Genomic DNA, 17,343 nt, shown 5'->3' with positions numbered 1-17,343 from the left:
GCTGTATATACAAGAACATCCTAGTGTTAGGAGACCCGATAAAGAACTGCAACAGAAATTAAAAAACAAAACAAAAACAAAACAAAACAGGATCATTTCCCTCTGTCAAGGGTAACTTGCATATTCCTTACAAGTCATTTACTTTGGTGCCTCTATTTTCCCTCCAGGCTTTGAGTACCTCCAGTATCTAGACTGTCCTGACTGTATCTTATATGCTCCTACAGCACCTAATGTGGGATCTAATATGAAAATTATAAATCTTACCATCTTGAGCCCAAAAACATAACTGCTTTAACAAGCCATGTGCCCCCTCTCATATGCGCTTTTCCATTCTCAATAAAGAGGTTTAAGGGGCAGGGTACATTCCATTTCCTCCAGTTGCAAAATCCAAAAGGCTTAGAGAGGGAAACAGGTGGAGGCAAAGTAAACATACACATGGATAACATCATCTTAAGTTAGGCTACCCCACGTCCTGTGGCACGACTCCACCCAGAACAACCATCGGACGTCATCAAGTTCTAGCATATGAATCCAGCCCACCAGCAGGCCCAAAGACCCCACAGTCTCCGATCCCAAAGAGGAACTCCCCCAGCTGAGGTCCAAGACACTGGTTTTCACGATCTGAATGAAGAGAGGTGATGCAGATTCTGCAGGGGACTTGCCAACCAAAAGGAAGAACGTGACCCAATTCTGAATACCCAGCACTGGGAGGGTATAAAACAGTCTGTAAGCTCGGTAGGTAAGCTCTGGCCATAGGGCACTACACTGTAAGCAGAAAAGATTTCATGACAACAAGGGGCCAGGCAAGTAAGAAATCTGTCCTTATCAGAAAATGATCTTCAAAAAGATGAACTATAACAAAAACTGAGTTCAGGGAACACAACGTGTTCAGCTTCTTTGGTTCATTCTGAGGGCAAGTGAAAACAGACATAAGGCAGACTACAGTATTTTCAGATGTGATTTGTATTCCACCTTTTAAAGAATCAGTCATCTTGATAAGGGTAACCCATACTATTTCATCAGAGGTGAGCTGCCATTACAGCCAGGACTTTGGGAAAGACTGAATAAGGAAGACCTCACATCGATAACTGTTCAGGCCCACTGGGAAGCCAATAGAAAGCCCGATGAAAAACACCATCCTGATGGCTGAAGGTCAAGATAAGCGAAACTAGTCCCCCTGCTCTGAAATACTGGAACTACTGTAGTTAACCTGAGCTTGTGAATTAACATAAGTCAATATTCTCGAGGTCAGCACTAGTTCAGCACCATCTTCCTTCCCTCTTTGGTAATAGTAAGTAGCTGCTTTACGACTCTTTCTGCTAAGACTAGAGGAAATCGACTCTGCAGCTGCAGGGCCTGCAGGAAAGTTACCTCCTGGCAAAGCAGCACCTCTGAAAAAAGAATGGTTAGTATATTTATTTGTATATTTATTTGTTTAGATATATTAGATACACACATACACACACACATATATCTAGTTTAGATATCACTTTTCTATATATTGTTTGCATGTGTAAAGCGATAATACATTCACTGAAAATTAAATTATGTATCATTGGCTTTCAATTGCATGTAAAACTGAAGATGGACTATTCTTCCACAGTTCAACAGCACTTTAAGAGCTGTGCGTAAACCCTTCCAATACAACCTGCAATATCAAAACCAACACCATTACCCAAACAGTTTGGGACTGTTTAGAAAAGCTAGCCAACTTCATCGTATCTGAAATCCTGAACCCCTCTTTGGAAATTATGTATTTTGAGAAGCTAGAATTTTGGGTTTTGTGCAGCACAGTAATCAAATTCTGTCTCACTGCCAATCAGGAAGGCAGAAAGTAGTGTCAAAGCCACATCCTTCAGCAAAGAGCTATCAGGCCTCTTGCAAAAAAGATGTGGCAGATTTATTTCCTTTTCGGAGAAATGCAATAGAAAAATCAGAAGCCTGGGTAGGACCATGACATTAAACCAGAGGATTAATTTCACTGCATTAGCTGCTTCACACTAACGCTCTCTGTGGACTCTTCTATGCTGTGATGTGACACTATAAGGTGTTTCTTGGAACACCGTATACCGGCATAGCCATCTGTGTGATTCAGCTACAACCTGGATAAAGGGAACTAACCAGGTTGGTGTATAATCTTCACCAAAAAATGCGTGAGAAACAAAGAACCAAACACTACCACCCCACAATCCAAATCTAGCCACATGCACTACTTTAAGAAGCGAGAAAGAGTAGCAACACCAGTGCCTTTAAGCAAATACTGCTGAACACTTTGCAACACCACTCTACAGTTCACACTGCATTAAGCGTGTTTGCTCAAAACTTCAGGCTTCTTCTACTTTTAAAATAGATGTAGCGCTAAGTATTCACACATGCAATTGGTCTATAGTATCTTTCATGCTATAAACTCGCACTTGAGCTTCCTGAGAACTCACTTTCCTTTATAAGCAAATCCTAAATAAGTAATTCCTAGCCTCCTGTTCTTGGTAGGTCCTGTCCTTCTTCTACCTCTTTCTTTTCAATGAAATTTGGCAAATAAATTCCCATTCCATCTTAATGCTATTATTATGGGCTACTTGCCACAACACACCTGTATTTTTGCCCTCCTCTTCCCCTTGCTCTTGGTTTGGCAGCTCATTTTTGGTATGTTAACTCATTTTATTTACTGGATTTCCATTACGGTGTTTTTCTCTAGTCACCCTTTCTCCTTTCCACTCTCTGTCTTCCCCTCATTTACTGTCAGCAGATTCCTGATGCTTCTGGTGACACCTTTACATGACTAGCTTTCCTTACCAACACTGTCAACTGACTTCCTGCCAGCTGCCTGTTGCCACAGCATCTGCAGGGAGCAGCAACCTGCAACAGCTTCCAAAAAAGAAGAAACAGCAAAAACATTGCTAAGAAAGAAAAAGAGGAAGAAAACACAAATTCTCTGGCCAAGAGAGATCAGTGATAACCCTTCTGCAAACCTGCTAGGGTTTGAAGCAACTCTGAAGGAAGGAAGGAAGGAAGGAAGGAAGGAAGGAAGGAAGGACAGATCATGGGGTCTAAATTCCTCAGATAATTTAAAATTGTAGGGTAGATAACTTTCTTTCCCCCAAAACTGTTGAGGATGGGAGACGGTTGGAGGTTTGTTTGTTTAGGGATTTTTGTTTAAATCCAAGTCGGGATTATGTTATAGGCAACGCACAAACTATATATGCTCTGCATGGAGAGAATAAAATGCCACATAACATGACCTAGTTGTTAAATTCAAGGCACAATATGACAAATATCAATGTGTTTGTATATTCTACTTTACAAATTTTTAATATTGGCAAATTCCTGAAACGAGTAACGTTGCTTACTTTCCAATATCTCAAATGATGGAAGAAATACCTCAAATGAAGCTGGTAAGGAATGCCTGTACGGATAACTGCATTTCATTTAGAGGACACTGCTTACCTTGAGAACGTCTGGCTATGGTGATAATCCGAAGTAGAAGGAATGTGCAGAGAACTGGGTGCATCTAACATGGAAACTCTTTTTACAGAGCCAGATGAGGCTTTGAGGGAAAGAATGAGCACTTTAAGAATGTACTGCTGGTGAAACCTTATCAACACCAGTCCCAAAAGCATCTGCCAAAAAATGCCAGAAACGTGCTCTCCTTGCAGACGCACTAACCACCTCAACCGCTGTCAGAGCAAAGTGGGCTTTGACAGCGGTTCCAGTGGACCCTGAAGAGGACAGAGAGCCATACAATGTTAATTCTCTAGCTTGTGGGCATGCATATAGGGGCACTTAAAGAAAGCAGAGAGGAAAACGACTCAGATGTAAAGCGATAGTTACGACAGTGAGTTGGGTTCCTCCCTTGTGGTGCTCTCCACTGGTATGGGTATTTTCTTTAAGGTGGAGCAGCAATGGCAATCTCGATCTGATGCTAACCAAAACAGTTGCATTCACTCCAACTACCACTTTATGTCTGAGTCGTTAAGCTAGCTTGTGCTGAGTATCCTCAGATGAAAGGGATTTTCAAACAATGTACATATAGGACTTGGTGCTCTCTCAGGCAGAAAATGTGGTTCGCCCGTTCTGGGCTATTTAGAGTTTGAATCCTGTGTCTATATACACTACCCTGCAACTTGGTGACTGAGGGGATTGGGGGGGACAAAATAAAACCCCTCCCACTATTTTCTACCACAGAGTTTATGTAGAAATAAAATGTATTTATTTTTAGTACTTGGCTCCAGATAGAAGTGTGAAGGTAAAAATATCTTCAGAAAAAAAGGCTGAAAGGAGTTCAGGGTGCAATGTAATCTTAGAATAGCAAATTCGGGACTTCAGCAAGATTCAGCCCTGCCATGTGGCAGTAAGAGCCAACCACCGCTCAACCTGTTATAGCCTCCTACAGCAGTAGAGGACAACACAGGGCACACGTCTGATCCAAACAGAGCTTTCAAAGAAAACCTAGCATCAGCCAGACGTACGCTTACAGACACAAGAACCAACAGCTTAGCGGGGCTTCCGAATGGCACATATGGGAAACTTCACCTTCCAGTTACACTGTATGCATCATACATCTTTAACCACTGACAGGACAATCGAGCAATCAGAGCTTTGCAAGACATTCTGGATCTGCGGTAGAGCCCTTGCTCTCCAGGCTTCTTTCACCACTCTGCCCATGCAGTCCCCTCCTTCTAGTGACAGCCAGGAGACGAGGGTGTGTTTGCCTTCATTTGGTGCTCCTTTCACCATACCAGAAGCTGTAGATCCTTTTGTTTTTAAAGGAGGGACAAGGAAAGGGTGTGCATCACAAAAAAAAAACCCAGGAAACATCATGGTGACAACAGCTATCACTCAAGAAAAAATAACCTCCTCCTTTCTCGAAGGCCAGTAGCACAAAAGGTATTCCTGCTAGCCCATCATGTGTTTTTGCTTAAAGCAAACGACCTATATAAACCAACCTGGGAATACCTGACATTTCTGAACCCACAATGCAATGTTGTCCTTCTTGCCACTCCCAGGCAACAATGCAAGCAACTACTCTACTGCAAAGTCACCATCACCTTCTTGGCTACATAACTCCATAGTGATTGATCTCTTACAAGTGTAACACCCATGTGTTATACACATCAGTAGAAACCTGAGAAACCGGATTCTCTTGCATTTCTATCTCCCCTAGGCTCAGTATGGTATTTACTGTGGCTCAGTGGAAACCTGTAATTCCATTTTACAGAGGATACTCAGACTTCAAGATTTGCTTTCGCTCCAGTTTGGCACAAAATGCAAACATTATGAAATGCTGCACAAACAGAAAGGATTGTTCTCCAACCAATTCTGGGACAGTCCAATTTATGAGAGTAGCCTAAGACTAAAGAGAGTCCAACAGCCAATGCTACATTTCCAGGAGCTGTGAGAGCTACCATAACTACCCCGTGCCAAGTCAACCACCACCTTTCCCCTGTCCACAACACCCCATGATGCATAACAACTGTAGAAGTCTATCAAGTATGTTCTCCAGTGCTGACATATGCCTCTGCCATTAATATCATGGGAGTGGTTTTGTTTGTTTATTAAGGCTCTCTGAATCATGATAACTAAAAGGGGAAGAGAAGCCCAGTTTGGGTGGAAAAAGTAGAGAGGAAAAAAACCATGCACCATTCACAGGCTATTCTCTCAAGGTCCAGGCTTGTACTGAGGTAGCTCTTAAGCAAGCTTCTCAGGCAAGGGTGAGTGGAAGAAAGAAACTGCTTTTGACAAATAACCTAGATGCTCATACCAATTCACTTGTTTTTTTGCAAACAGAACTGTTTAAGTACTGCTTCCAACTGAGCAGAAAACCTCAGGCCATCAAACAAAGTTTCCAAAACAGCAGCACAGTATAATTTTCCATGAAAATAAACAAATATGAAAAATGTTGTGTTGCTTCAAACACCTGAAGTTCTTGAATTCTCTGGCTAAAACCAACATTTCCTTCATTATTCTGTGAAGTGACATTATCAATGTCCTGCTAATCATATGGTCCCTAATTAGCTATGCCTGCTTTTATAATTATTCCAATTTTATATCACTCATAGTGCTTGTTTTCCACACATGTGCCTTTTTTTTTGTGTGTGTGTCAAATACAGCCTCTTATTAATCCTGCTCACTACTAGTGGGCACCTATCTCTGCCAGATGGAACTGCTCAGGAATAAAAAGAATAGTGCACAGGAAGACGAGGAAAGAGTAATTTTAGTCTTCTACTGAAATAACCACACATATGGAAAATATCTACCAGTCTGGAATTCTTTCAATACAGATGAATAAAATACTGTTATAGCTGATAAGTACTCTAATCTGTACTTAATTATTTGTGTATGTATATAGAAATATAAACCCATTTTATGGCTAACTATATATTTTCATATATTATATACATCTACACATCTATTTTACACACATGCTGCATCAACAGAACAGGCTACCCAAAATGCCATTAGGGAAAATATTGTAACAAATCTTTTCTCCAGACCTGCTCCTTCCATCTTCTTGGCACTGAAGCCTGGAAAACTTTGACTTGATATGTTAAAGTTTGTATGAATAGCAACCAGAGAATTCAATTCAAGTTCAACTTTCGATTTAAAGGAAGAAAAAAGTAGATAAGTTCAGCTCTGTGTATCAGACCTGAGTATGTATTAAAGAGATGATACTAAGCTTGTAATGTCAATTTTTGCTGAACGGAAGTCATCTTCAATAACTGAATGTCTACAAAGTTTACTGAAAGGGACATATTGCACTTTAATTGGAAAACAGGCATTTAACATAGATTAACAACTATTTGTAAATAACAACATCTAGCTCGCATTCATTAAAGTTTTTACCCCAAAGCAAAATTTGAAATAAAACCAGGGTAATATATTATAAAGAAAATAATTTACATACTCATTGTCTAAATAAAATCACTTAAAAATTTATAACTGTTTACAGTAAAACGTACTGGATTTCTACAGAAAAAGGCATTTTTCCCCTACAAACTCAGCCACATTCAAGTAGTCTCTAAGCTGTATCACAACATGCACATACTGTTTTGCAGCAGCAGAAAACAAATACAATTACATTCAATTTTACCAGTCATTCACTGCCACCAAACTAAGAGAGGGAATGTACTTCACATGCACCATCATACTGGTGGAAAACCCACCATTTAATAGCCAGTGTTACTTACTGATTTGTTGTCCAGTCTGCAAGATCTCCGCTGTCCATAATAAGGTGATTTCTGTCTAGAAGCCCAGGAGGACTGCTAGAGAACGCTGGTGTAGGAGACTGGGAAGAAAGAGAATCCATGCTGCCAGTCGGAGTGTCCTCTTTGGGAGAGCTGTGACTGTCAGCTAGGAAAGATAGCACAGGTCAGAAAGATACTATAAAATTCTTCAAATGAGCTGAAGCATTTACTTTGGTAACAACGCCCTGAAATACATCCAAGGAGAAATCTTACCGTCCTATCTTCCCAGGATATTTTGGAGGACGTTCAATTACCCAGCATTTCCTGAAAGGTACTATAGCACAGTTTGCCCCCCATCAGTATCACTAGGCTATCTACATGAAACAATGAATTCCTGGCCTCCTTTTCAATGTCTACTTTGTAGGGAAGAAACGCTCTATCTTGGGGGGTTTGCTTTTAGACAGACGCATCGTTTCAGACAACAAAACAGTTTAGCCCATATAGGTAAATTGTTGTGCTTCTCTTTAAAAACATAGGCTCTAAAAATAATTTAATAGACCCCTCCCCCCCCGAATGACTGCTCTCAAAGAATGGTAAAATAATTCTATCAAATGTGAAAAACTGTAATTTAGAAAGGTCAGAATAAGCAGAAGATCTATAGCAGCAGACCATTAAACAGCACGTGATACCCAAGAGCGTTCCTTTTATTATACCTTTTTTAGGGTACCCAAGAGCGTTCCTTTTATTATACCTTTTTTAGGGTGTTTTAACTGAACTCACTGTATTCTGGTCTGCTATTTGCTTATATGGGCTGCTATTAAATTAGCACCCGAGTGGCAACACATTCAGAAATGATTGCTTAAGATAAAAACCTTAAAGGGTCACCATTCCTATCTCATGAACAGTAAGAAAGTTCATTACAAGTACATCACAGCACGCACTGCAAACCGTGCTGACACGTCTAGCCAAACAGCACATTCCTCATTGAAAAGCTAGTCTTCAGCCACATAGCTTTTCCTTTTTAAATTATTTAAACATCAGTACTTTTTATAAATTCTAAAGGAGGTGTATCAAATGAGCACAATTGCATGCATTAAAATGTCGAGCATAACTGAGTCAACAGTCTCAAATGGGGCCCATGGCTGCTTTCACAATATTAATATTTAATAGTAACAAGAGGTATTTAAAGCCAACCTTTACAAGACTCCCTGCCTCCTTTCATTTCCTCCTCTGTCTACTGTACTCCCCCTAGTACACGTCCACATGGCCCACAGGACTGGTAAATAACATCACACAAGTTTCTCTAGAGCAGTTGAGGTACTGTTAAGGTAGGACATCTCTTCTATGCACCATACCACACAGGAAGAAGTCCTACATAGTATTATTTTCTAGTGCAAAATGAACTAGAATCCCTGCAGGGAACAACTGAGTTTAATTCTGCTTCATCGACCCGAGCAGCACTGTTGCAGTGATTTCTTTCTTTCCTTTTTTTTTTCTTTTTTAAATAAATTAAAAAGAAAAAAGAACCACCACCAAATGTGGACAATGAAAAGGCAGGTTCAGGGGATAACACCATTCCTGCAGCATTATTCCTACCCCAACCAGTTCAATTTCTTCCACTGCAAAAGCAGAAAGCTAACCAAGCCATCACCTGCTTCCCCAGCCATCTCATCCTCACCCTCTCCCAGTAATTCTGAGAGAACAACTTCCCTAGAGAGTAAAATGACATACAACTAAAAACACTCAAATGATAAAAGTGATCATCTGAAAATTTCTCCCTAAAGTAGCTGCTAATTTAAGGCTCTAAATTAGCCTGAAGTAACAAAGTATGATAAGCTCTGAGGAGGAGAATGTTAACCTCAAAAAATGAGTCATTCACATTCCAGCCTAATCCTGCTCACCTCACACAGCAGCTCCACTACCTCGTCTCTGCACAACCCTGCCCTGATGCTGCAGTTCAAATTTACATGACATGACATGAGAACTGTAGGAGTGTCAGGTAAAAACTAATTCATTACATCTCATTTGCAGACGTATGTGTCACAGTGATAAACATCTGAGAGATCAGACAGCTATACTGCAATTTTACTTTATTAAGAAACCAAATTCCTCAAAACTAAATAGTCTAAGTCCTTTTACCTCAGCAAAGCCTCTTTTCAAAATAGTAGTATGACTGCAACCCAGATTACTAAACTTCATACACCATATTAGAAGGCTATGCTCATCTCAACTATTCCCTTAACATTACTAAAACACCAGGAGACAGGAATATTAATCCATACTTTACTATTTATGCACACGATCAACTCACCACACCTCCCTACAGCAAGCAGAGGTTTCTCTGGTGAAGCGCTTCGCAGAGCACACAGAACAAGGAAGGAATACTAAGCACTTTGCTCACCCACAGTCGAGTCTGTGTTCAAGAAAGAGACTGCAATTTACAGGCAAGTGCATTTGACATTGCCATAAACGAAACTCAGTGTTAAATCCTTCCTCAAAGTTGACCTGTTCCTTCCTGAGCCAGTGTTTTCACTTGGTCCATACTGTGTTGCATTCTTAAGAGTAACGTCTTTATTTGCAGACAAAGAGTTAAAAGTATTTACAGGAAAATGCCTGCTAAATTCTATGGAATTAAGCCAACATCTTCAAAAACATGTTCAAAGATATTGTAGATTTCAGATGTTTTGAATTAACTGTTTCTGTAAAGTAAAACAATCCCTTTATTCAGGAAAAAACTACCCTGTATAAACATGAAACCAGATGACTAGCGGCCACCTAACACATTTTTATCCCTAAAAGTAACATATGCACAAACACAAAGCACAGTGTGATTGCTTTAATTTCAAAACTACAAAGATTTCATCCCGAGTGCCGGTGATAAAAGTTCTACTGACTTTAGAGATTCAGATTCCTGATACAAATTTTATGTCCTGTCGTAATCTGCCTCTCTTAAATCCTGGTATCAATGGGCATTGGTCTTCATCAGCTTTCATCAATATGCGGCACCACAACAATTAAAAGGAAGGATTAAAATAACAAGGCATTTTTCCTTGAAAAACACATTTCCATTAAAATAGAAAAAGTATTTTCCCCATGTATGAACAGAATACGTGAAGATCAGACATCTTGGAACACAAGAAAAAAGGCATGCCATTTTAACACTACTCAGTGTCTTTTCAAGAAAATTAATAATTTTCTTTTACTGATATGATGCATTTTCAACTGCTACAAACCAGGGAAAATATAGGAGGACTAGCTTGTTTTTTTCCTGTTCTAAATTATTTTAGAGGCACAAAAGCTAGGGTCAGAGGGAACTGTCACATAATCTCATCTGAACTCCCGTACATTGCAGAGACCATAAAATTGTATATAGTTATCTCTCTATTAATAGCCTAGTAACCTGCACTTGATTAACATCTATCTTGTGTTGGGCCAAAGCCTATCTTCCAAAGAGGAATCTAGTCTTTGTTTGAAGATATCAGGAGATGATAAAGGTAATGGAGAATCAATAGGCTGTTTATTACTATACTCACTGATCAAAGCATATACCTTGAGTTTGATAGGCTTTATCTTTCGGGCATGATCCATGGTAAACATCTTGCTAGTATTTGCAGTATCTCTCATATGGCTTCCATTATTTATATTGCTATTCTTTACTAATTAGATGCCATAATAAATTTTCTAGGTTTATTGGCCACCACTTAACCAGATCACCCAGAAAGGCTTTCTAAACACTTTTACTGCATTAGCATTCTTCCATTTTCTTGGAAGTTCTTCAGCGTGCTGCAAGCTGTTTTAAAAGCTAACATTGCCAGGCCATACAACCCCAAGACCAGACAATTCTTCTAGGACAAGTTAGACAGCTTCATATCATTCAACGTAGTCACCTTCCAGCATACTTGTGAAGCTTTCTGCTTGATCCCTGATTATAAATCTCACATCAGTCTTCTAAGTCAAGTCCTGTTTAACAGTTCTTCAAAACATGTAACTTACATCGACTGCTAGCTATTTCCTCTCCCCCCCCCCACACACACTCTCTTACTGTATGTTGCTTCATGTAGCCAGTAAAGATCCTAAGCTGCTGGAGATTAAAGTCTTTAAAGCTTTGCCATGGCTGTTTAGTGTGTGTTAAGTGCACTGCTGGAATTGAATCAGGTTCATGGTTTTCATTTTACCTCAGAATTCTTGGGTTCCCTAACATTGATGATCTAATGTTTTCACTGTTTTTCTCCTCTCACTTGTGTTTACCTCCAACATTGTTTTACAATGAGCAGCACTGTCAGGTTTCCCGCTTTTATGAGAGGCTGAACTGCCATGCTGGATTGACAGCTTCTTTCTAAAAGGAGCTCCGGAAACTTCCTGTTCTACTTTTCTACCATGTGCATTCTACTGCAATCTTACACCATAAAACAGGGAAGATATGATTTCTTTTAAAGTTCCTGTCATTCTTTGAGTGTATTCTTTGGTGGTCTCAGTGTCGTCTTCTTCTCTCCCCCAAATTTTTAATCCTCCACCCTTTACTCTCCCATTACATTCATATCTTTGGGTGCCTGAACAGATGAAGGACATGAGGGTTCTCAGTATAAAAGCAATAGTCTACATGATGTTTCTCATAAATTTCCATCAACTCTCCAGCCATCAACTCTTCACCTTTTCTCCTCTACATTTGTGGGAAGCTTCCAAGTGCTACGGGCCTTCAGCTTGGCGTTCTTTCTAGAGTTGCCAACAAGCTGCTTCTACAATTTACCTCCTCATCCTACATAAACAGGTACAACACCCAGTTTTACTCTCAATGGAGTTAAAGACTTGTTTCATGTTCTCACCACCTTCTGCACACTGACTTTTTAAATTTTTTGACTGCTCAAATGTTTGTAAACTGTCATCTAAATTATTTTCTTGGTTCACTGCTCTAATTACGACACTCATTCAGCCTTCTTTCACAGCTTTCACTGTGCCTTCAAAACACATACTTGTGCTTTGTCTTTATGGACATGCATAATTTAGACCAGCCCTACCTAGAAAATATAACAGCTTAGGTTGATCCTCACCATTCACTGGTTGCATCCAGCCAGTACTACTTATCATTCAGCTTCCAAACCACCTATTCTTTTTTTTTTTTTTTCTTTCATGTCCCCCTTTCACATAACGAAAAATCCTTACGAGATAAGGAAGGACTTACATAGACTAAGACTTACCTCGTTTAGGTTCTCTCTAAGAAAAACACAACTTCCAATTCCTTTTTCCCTTTTGCCTGGATAAGCCTCTGATAGTAAAAGCTCTCAGACTCTCCATACCAGATAGCGGAACTCACCTTCCACCTAACTGAACAGAGTATACCTCCCACTTGCCTTTTTTTCTCTTTCCAACTAGCTAGTCTAAGAATACTTTGTTGCTGGCATCCAAAGTTGAAAGAAACCAAAACAGTTTGGCAGTCTCAATAATCAGATTCTTACTTTATTCCAAGAATTCTAATCAAGAAAAATCACTTCTAATAAAACCTAAGAAAACCAGAGAGCTAACACTGTTAATTACTTACTTGAGTAACAGAGTTTTCTTCAGACTTCAGCTTGAGTAAACTAAAGCATTACCTAATTTATTATTTAAAATAGTAAGTCTTAAACACCAACATTGCAACCAATATCTACAGTTTAAGGCTAGCCAGAAGATGAAAGCAGTTTATGAAAGTGAATGTTTCTGAAGTAAATGGGGACTAAAATACCCTCCTGAGATATACAGAACACAAGCAGAAATGAACTACTGTACATGCTCTAAGATATAACTTACTCCACTCTGCCATTGTCATATAGGTCTAACTGCAGACAAGAGCTGATGGCGAAGAGGGGAGACTAAAGACGCTGCAACATCCCTATTGCCACCTTTAAGTCTGACATTTTCTCAATTATGATATGGGGAAACAGCTGCACCGCTGTGCAGCCACCCATCCTCCCCCATCCGCATGAGAGCTGCATCCAGGTTAACAAAACATTCATTCACCATAAACAGCTAACTTTCCTCAACAGTACAGAAGTTCAGCCAACTGGAAAGTAGTTTTGCTCTCGTGTTAATTTGTGAGGAGGTGCTATGTTTTCATTTTAACAAAAATCCCATAGCTTAGGGAGAGAAAAGAAATACGAATATAGTCAGTTCCGGGCTAGAGCTTCATCATCCACAGAAAACAGGCATGAGAAACATGACAGATTAGCTGTCCCCTAAAGCCAATACAAACCAAAAGTGATCCCATGATATGAAGTACCAATCACATAACAAAGACAAAGGCAGCTAAATAGCATTATACTATGACAAAGAATTGTTATCTCCTACAGAGGATAGTCTATGAATTCCTATATGAATTTAATCATTGATAGGAGGGATCGAGTTAGGTTACAATGCCAACAGAGGTCAGAACAAATTATCTGGGAACCAGACATTCACATCAGATTCATAATGGAAATCAAAAGGCAATTTATTTTGAAGTAAGACATCTAAGCTAAGAGGGAAACAAAACAGTTAACCTACCTACTTGCCCAACCCTAAATAAAAGACGCCATTAGCTCATTTTAGCAAAGTGTACAAAAGCAACCTCACTCCAGAAATGATCCAATCATTCCCGGGAAAGCCAGAAGTAACTAGTGGAGAAAGCTTTGTATGATAGTCAGTCATCAGACGACTGATCTGATGCTAAAAGAACTACACAGGAAACAGCCTTTCTCCAGATGTAGGGCTGCATCCTTTGTTCACTACTCACAGAACATCATCATCCTGCAGTAATCATGCCAAGCACCAGGTGAATTCAGATACTCTTTTACTCCTTCATAGCTTTAAGGTTTTCTAAATAGATTAAGTCAGGCCACCTATGTCTAAGTAAATTAAGAAACTGTGTACTTTTATTTGGTACCCCACTGAATCTGGTCAACAGACTTGTTCATTACTCACCTCCAGCCTACAGAAACTGAGCTATTTACCAAATCAGTTTCCAAACTAAAGCTAAATCACGTCAAAATAGGCTAATAATGATCTATTATTTGATCCAAAAAATCATAGCAAATGCTAAAATTTAAGAAGAGAGCTATTTCAGTTTTCCTGAATAATGAGTGTTTGAAGGTCAGATTCCTGTAAACAGTTAGAAAAAGAGCTTCATATTACTGCATTTCATTATCCAAAAGCATCCATTATCCTCATTGTGTAACAAATCCTATATATTGCAGTACTGCCTTAGTATTCAGTTAGAATACAAGAAAAAGGCTATCAGCTCTTACATAAATTTAGACATCAATACAGACTCATGTACCGAAAAACCATAGTTTTCATTCATAAAACGGACAGCACATGACCCATATGTCCATCAGTTTAATGCTATCTTTAAAAACACATGCAGTAAGAATTAGATCTTCATGCCAGCTACTTCCTTTTGCTCTCAGACAAAATAATTAACACAAGTATTATAGTTGACTACACTTTTTTTCCTAGATAAAAAGCAACTTTGATATATTTTTCAATTATGTGCATGTACAAGCACGTGCATCTTATGCACAGGATAGCTTTCTTGTAGAAAGATTGTTTTTCCCAGCTCCATAATGATTCAGAAATGTTACAAAAAGGAAGAAGCTGCAGTAGACAGAATTTGCCTCAAGACTGGCTGATGCAACTCAAGAATTGTAGCCAGAAAGCTGGGTTGATTGAGCTGGGGCTGGGAAAGAGAAAAAAATGTATGCATCTGCAAGTTACTTAGGGTCAAGTGAGATTGTGGGGCCATTCCCCTACCCTCCTTCTTTCTGGTACTATCTTGATTATATTTAAAATGCAAAATTCAATTTTAAAAACACATATTTCTAGACATACACTGAATCTGTAATAGCAAGCAATTATCTCAGGAATACCTGTTTCACTTCAGGTTCTTTCTCAAAATTCAGGAGTAACCTTGTTCAGATTACTCCTTTCCTTTAACAAAACCCCAAAGATGCATAGATTTGCAGGTAGGTCTTTCACTGCGCAAGCTAAAACTAAAATGCTTAGAGAATTGCAATCTCTTCCTCAAGCTGCGGTAAAACAGCTCAAGACAGAGTGATAGATACCATATCGGGGGGTGTTAGTTCGTATCACATAATTAAATTCTGAAATACAACAGAAATCAGATACAGGCATGCAGAGGAGTTTCTCTTTTCATTTGTGTATACTACTATAATGAGAGCAGTATCTGAACTCAAAGACTACTCAGTTTTTACCAGAGCCTGCTTGGCAGGAAGCCACATACGACCTCCAGCTTTACCAGGCTGGCCAGATGCCACACATTAATTTCACAGTTGAAAACTGCTGCAACAAACTGTGACTACTTCAAGATAGATGGACTGTCCCATAGTTTTCTGGTAGCATCAAATGTCTCGAGTTTCTGTAAGCCCAGGTAACCTCTAGCTATGGTCCAGTCCCATATCAAAACCTACCAACAGAACAGCCCTAGTCTAATGAATGACAATGAGAACTGTGAAAAACCAAAGCAATCCAGAAGAGAGAGTCTAATACTACGACCAGAAAAAAAACTTCCCTGATTCAGTAGTGCTTCTTCCATGGTATCAAAAATTTCAAAGTCCATGAAAATATTCTTCCATGTTTCCTTTTCTTTCTCTGCTTTGTTGTGTCAGCAATTTAGCCACTCATCAGCTGGGAGATGTCTTTGTGAGGGTCCTTCCACCTCGCAAAAGCAAGGTGCTTAATCTCTTCTCCCTTGCTGCCAAACTGAGACCGTATCATGCTGCTGTCTACTCTTTTTGCCTTTGAGCTTACTTCACTTGCAATTACTTCCCATGATCTTTTAAAAGGAGAAACCTTTTTTACCACTAATTCCACAACCTGTGGTGGTATTCAGATAATGACAAAGACCAACTGCCCCAGAGCTAACTGCTCTCACAGTGTGTACGTGTCAGGTCTCTCATATGAATACTCCTCCAAAGCATTTTTGGCATGCTGATGACACTTGGCTGTGCCTCCTTCCTCATTTTGTTCACCTCAGAGAACACAAAAGTCTCTCTCTCTCCTTCTGTGACAGCAGTGACTGAGGGAGGGATGAAGCAGGATGCCTATGTATCATTTCAGAGAAAACTGAAAACAAGCTAAGCAGCCTTTAAAGAAGTTTGATCAGCTGTTTGAACTGAACATACAGGTGACACATTTGTTTAGGAACCTCCTAATCTCCCAGGTGATTAATTTAAAAGGCTGTAGTTCGGAAAACAGGTTTTGCCACTTCAGTGTGGTTAGGTCAATGTTTTCTTTCATGCCTGGATTTTTCTACCACCATCCACGCCTTTGATGCTTCTGGATTAGATATCTGCAAGTGCAATTTTCTTACACATCTGGAGCATGTCCAGGCTTGGACCCAGCCACACTATGGAAGGGATGGTTTGTGTAGATGGGTGTTAGGAGGCTGCGCAGCACACAGGCTGCACCAAGCAGCGCTAATAGCAGGGGAGCGAGAGGAAGCTAAAGCATTCATCTCATCATCAGTGAGTTTGCACCCATGTTGCAGAGCAACAGAAGCCGACTTGCTCAGTGGGATAACCAAACTTGCCAGGCATCGTGCATCATCTTTGCTTGCAGATTCCCACTTACATGGTCTGTGAGGCTAATTTGCTTGGCTCTAGTCAAGCAGTCTTAGATTAGACTGCAATTCTAACCATGCTGGCCCCACCACTATCACTTTTCCATGCTAGCCCCATAACTACTCCTTCAGCCTCCCTGTTGGTTCAGCAAATTGCAGATACAGCTGGCAAGGGAGGAGGTGACAGCAATGACCTGATTCACTTTGCACTATCAAGTATAAGTGCAGCTTTCAAAAGAGGAAAACATAAGATAACTGGGAAACAGAAGAGTAAATAGGACAAAGATCGCTGCAGAAGCTAATGGAAGACCAACCATACATTTTTTTCTGATTGAATGGGAAGGAGTGACGCAGAGTGGGAGCAAAACAGGAAGAGAAGTAATATTCTCTAACTCTCATATCAGCCTTTCGGAAAGTTCACTCCTTCCCCTGCACGATTCTTCTTTCCTATCCTTGTCACCAGTGAAAGCAACCCCACGTGAGGAAACATCTTATTCAGTGAAATGCAGATTCTCAACCATAGCAAACTGGTTTAAACTGGAAAGTGTTGAACTGCTTCACATCTTTATTCTA

The 17,343-nt window shown here is 39.8% G+C and overlaps 1 protein-coding gene across 2 annotated transcripts in view; it reads right to left on the bottom strand.

The window, feature by feature from the left end:
* ARHGAP10 (Rho GTPase activating protein 10) overlaps nt 1–17,343 on the bottom strand; it is a 150,031-nt gene that overhangs the window by 16,577 nt on the left and 116,111 nt on the right. For both annotated transcript variants that reach the window (XM_068942254.1, XM_068942253.1), the window contains exon 20: nt 7,185–7,347. In XM_068942254.1, coding sequence (XP_068798355.1) covers nt 7,185–7,347 — 163 coding nt within the window. The remainder of the gene's footprint in view (nt 1–7,184; nt 7,348–17,343) is intronic.

The sequence above is a fragment of the Struthio camelus genome, chromosome 4 (assembly GCF_040807025.1).
Source record: "Struthio camelus isolate bStrCam1 chromosome 4, bStrCam1.hap1, whole genome shotgun sequence".
Classification (NCBI taxonomy): domain Eukaryota; kingdom Metazoa; phylum Chordata; class Aves; order Struthioniformes; family Struthionidae; genus Struthio; species Struthio camelus.
This window is presented reverse-complemented; position numbering and strand designations above follow the sequence as displayed.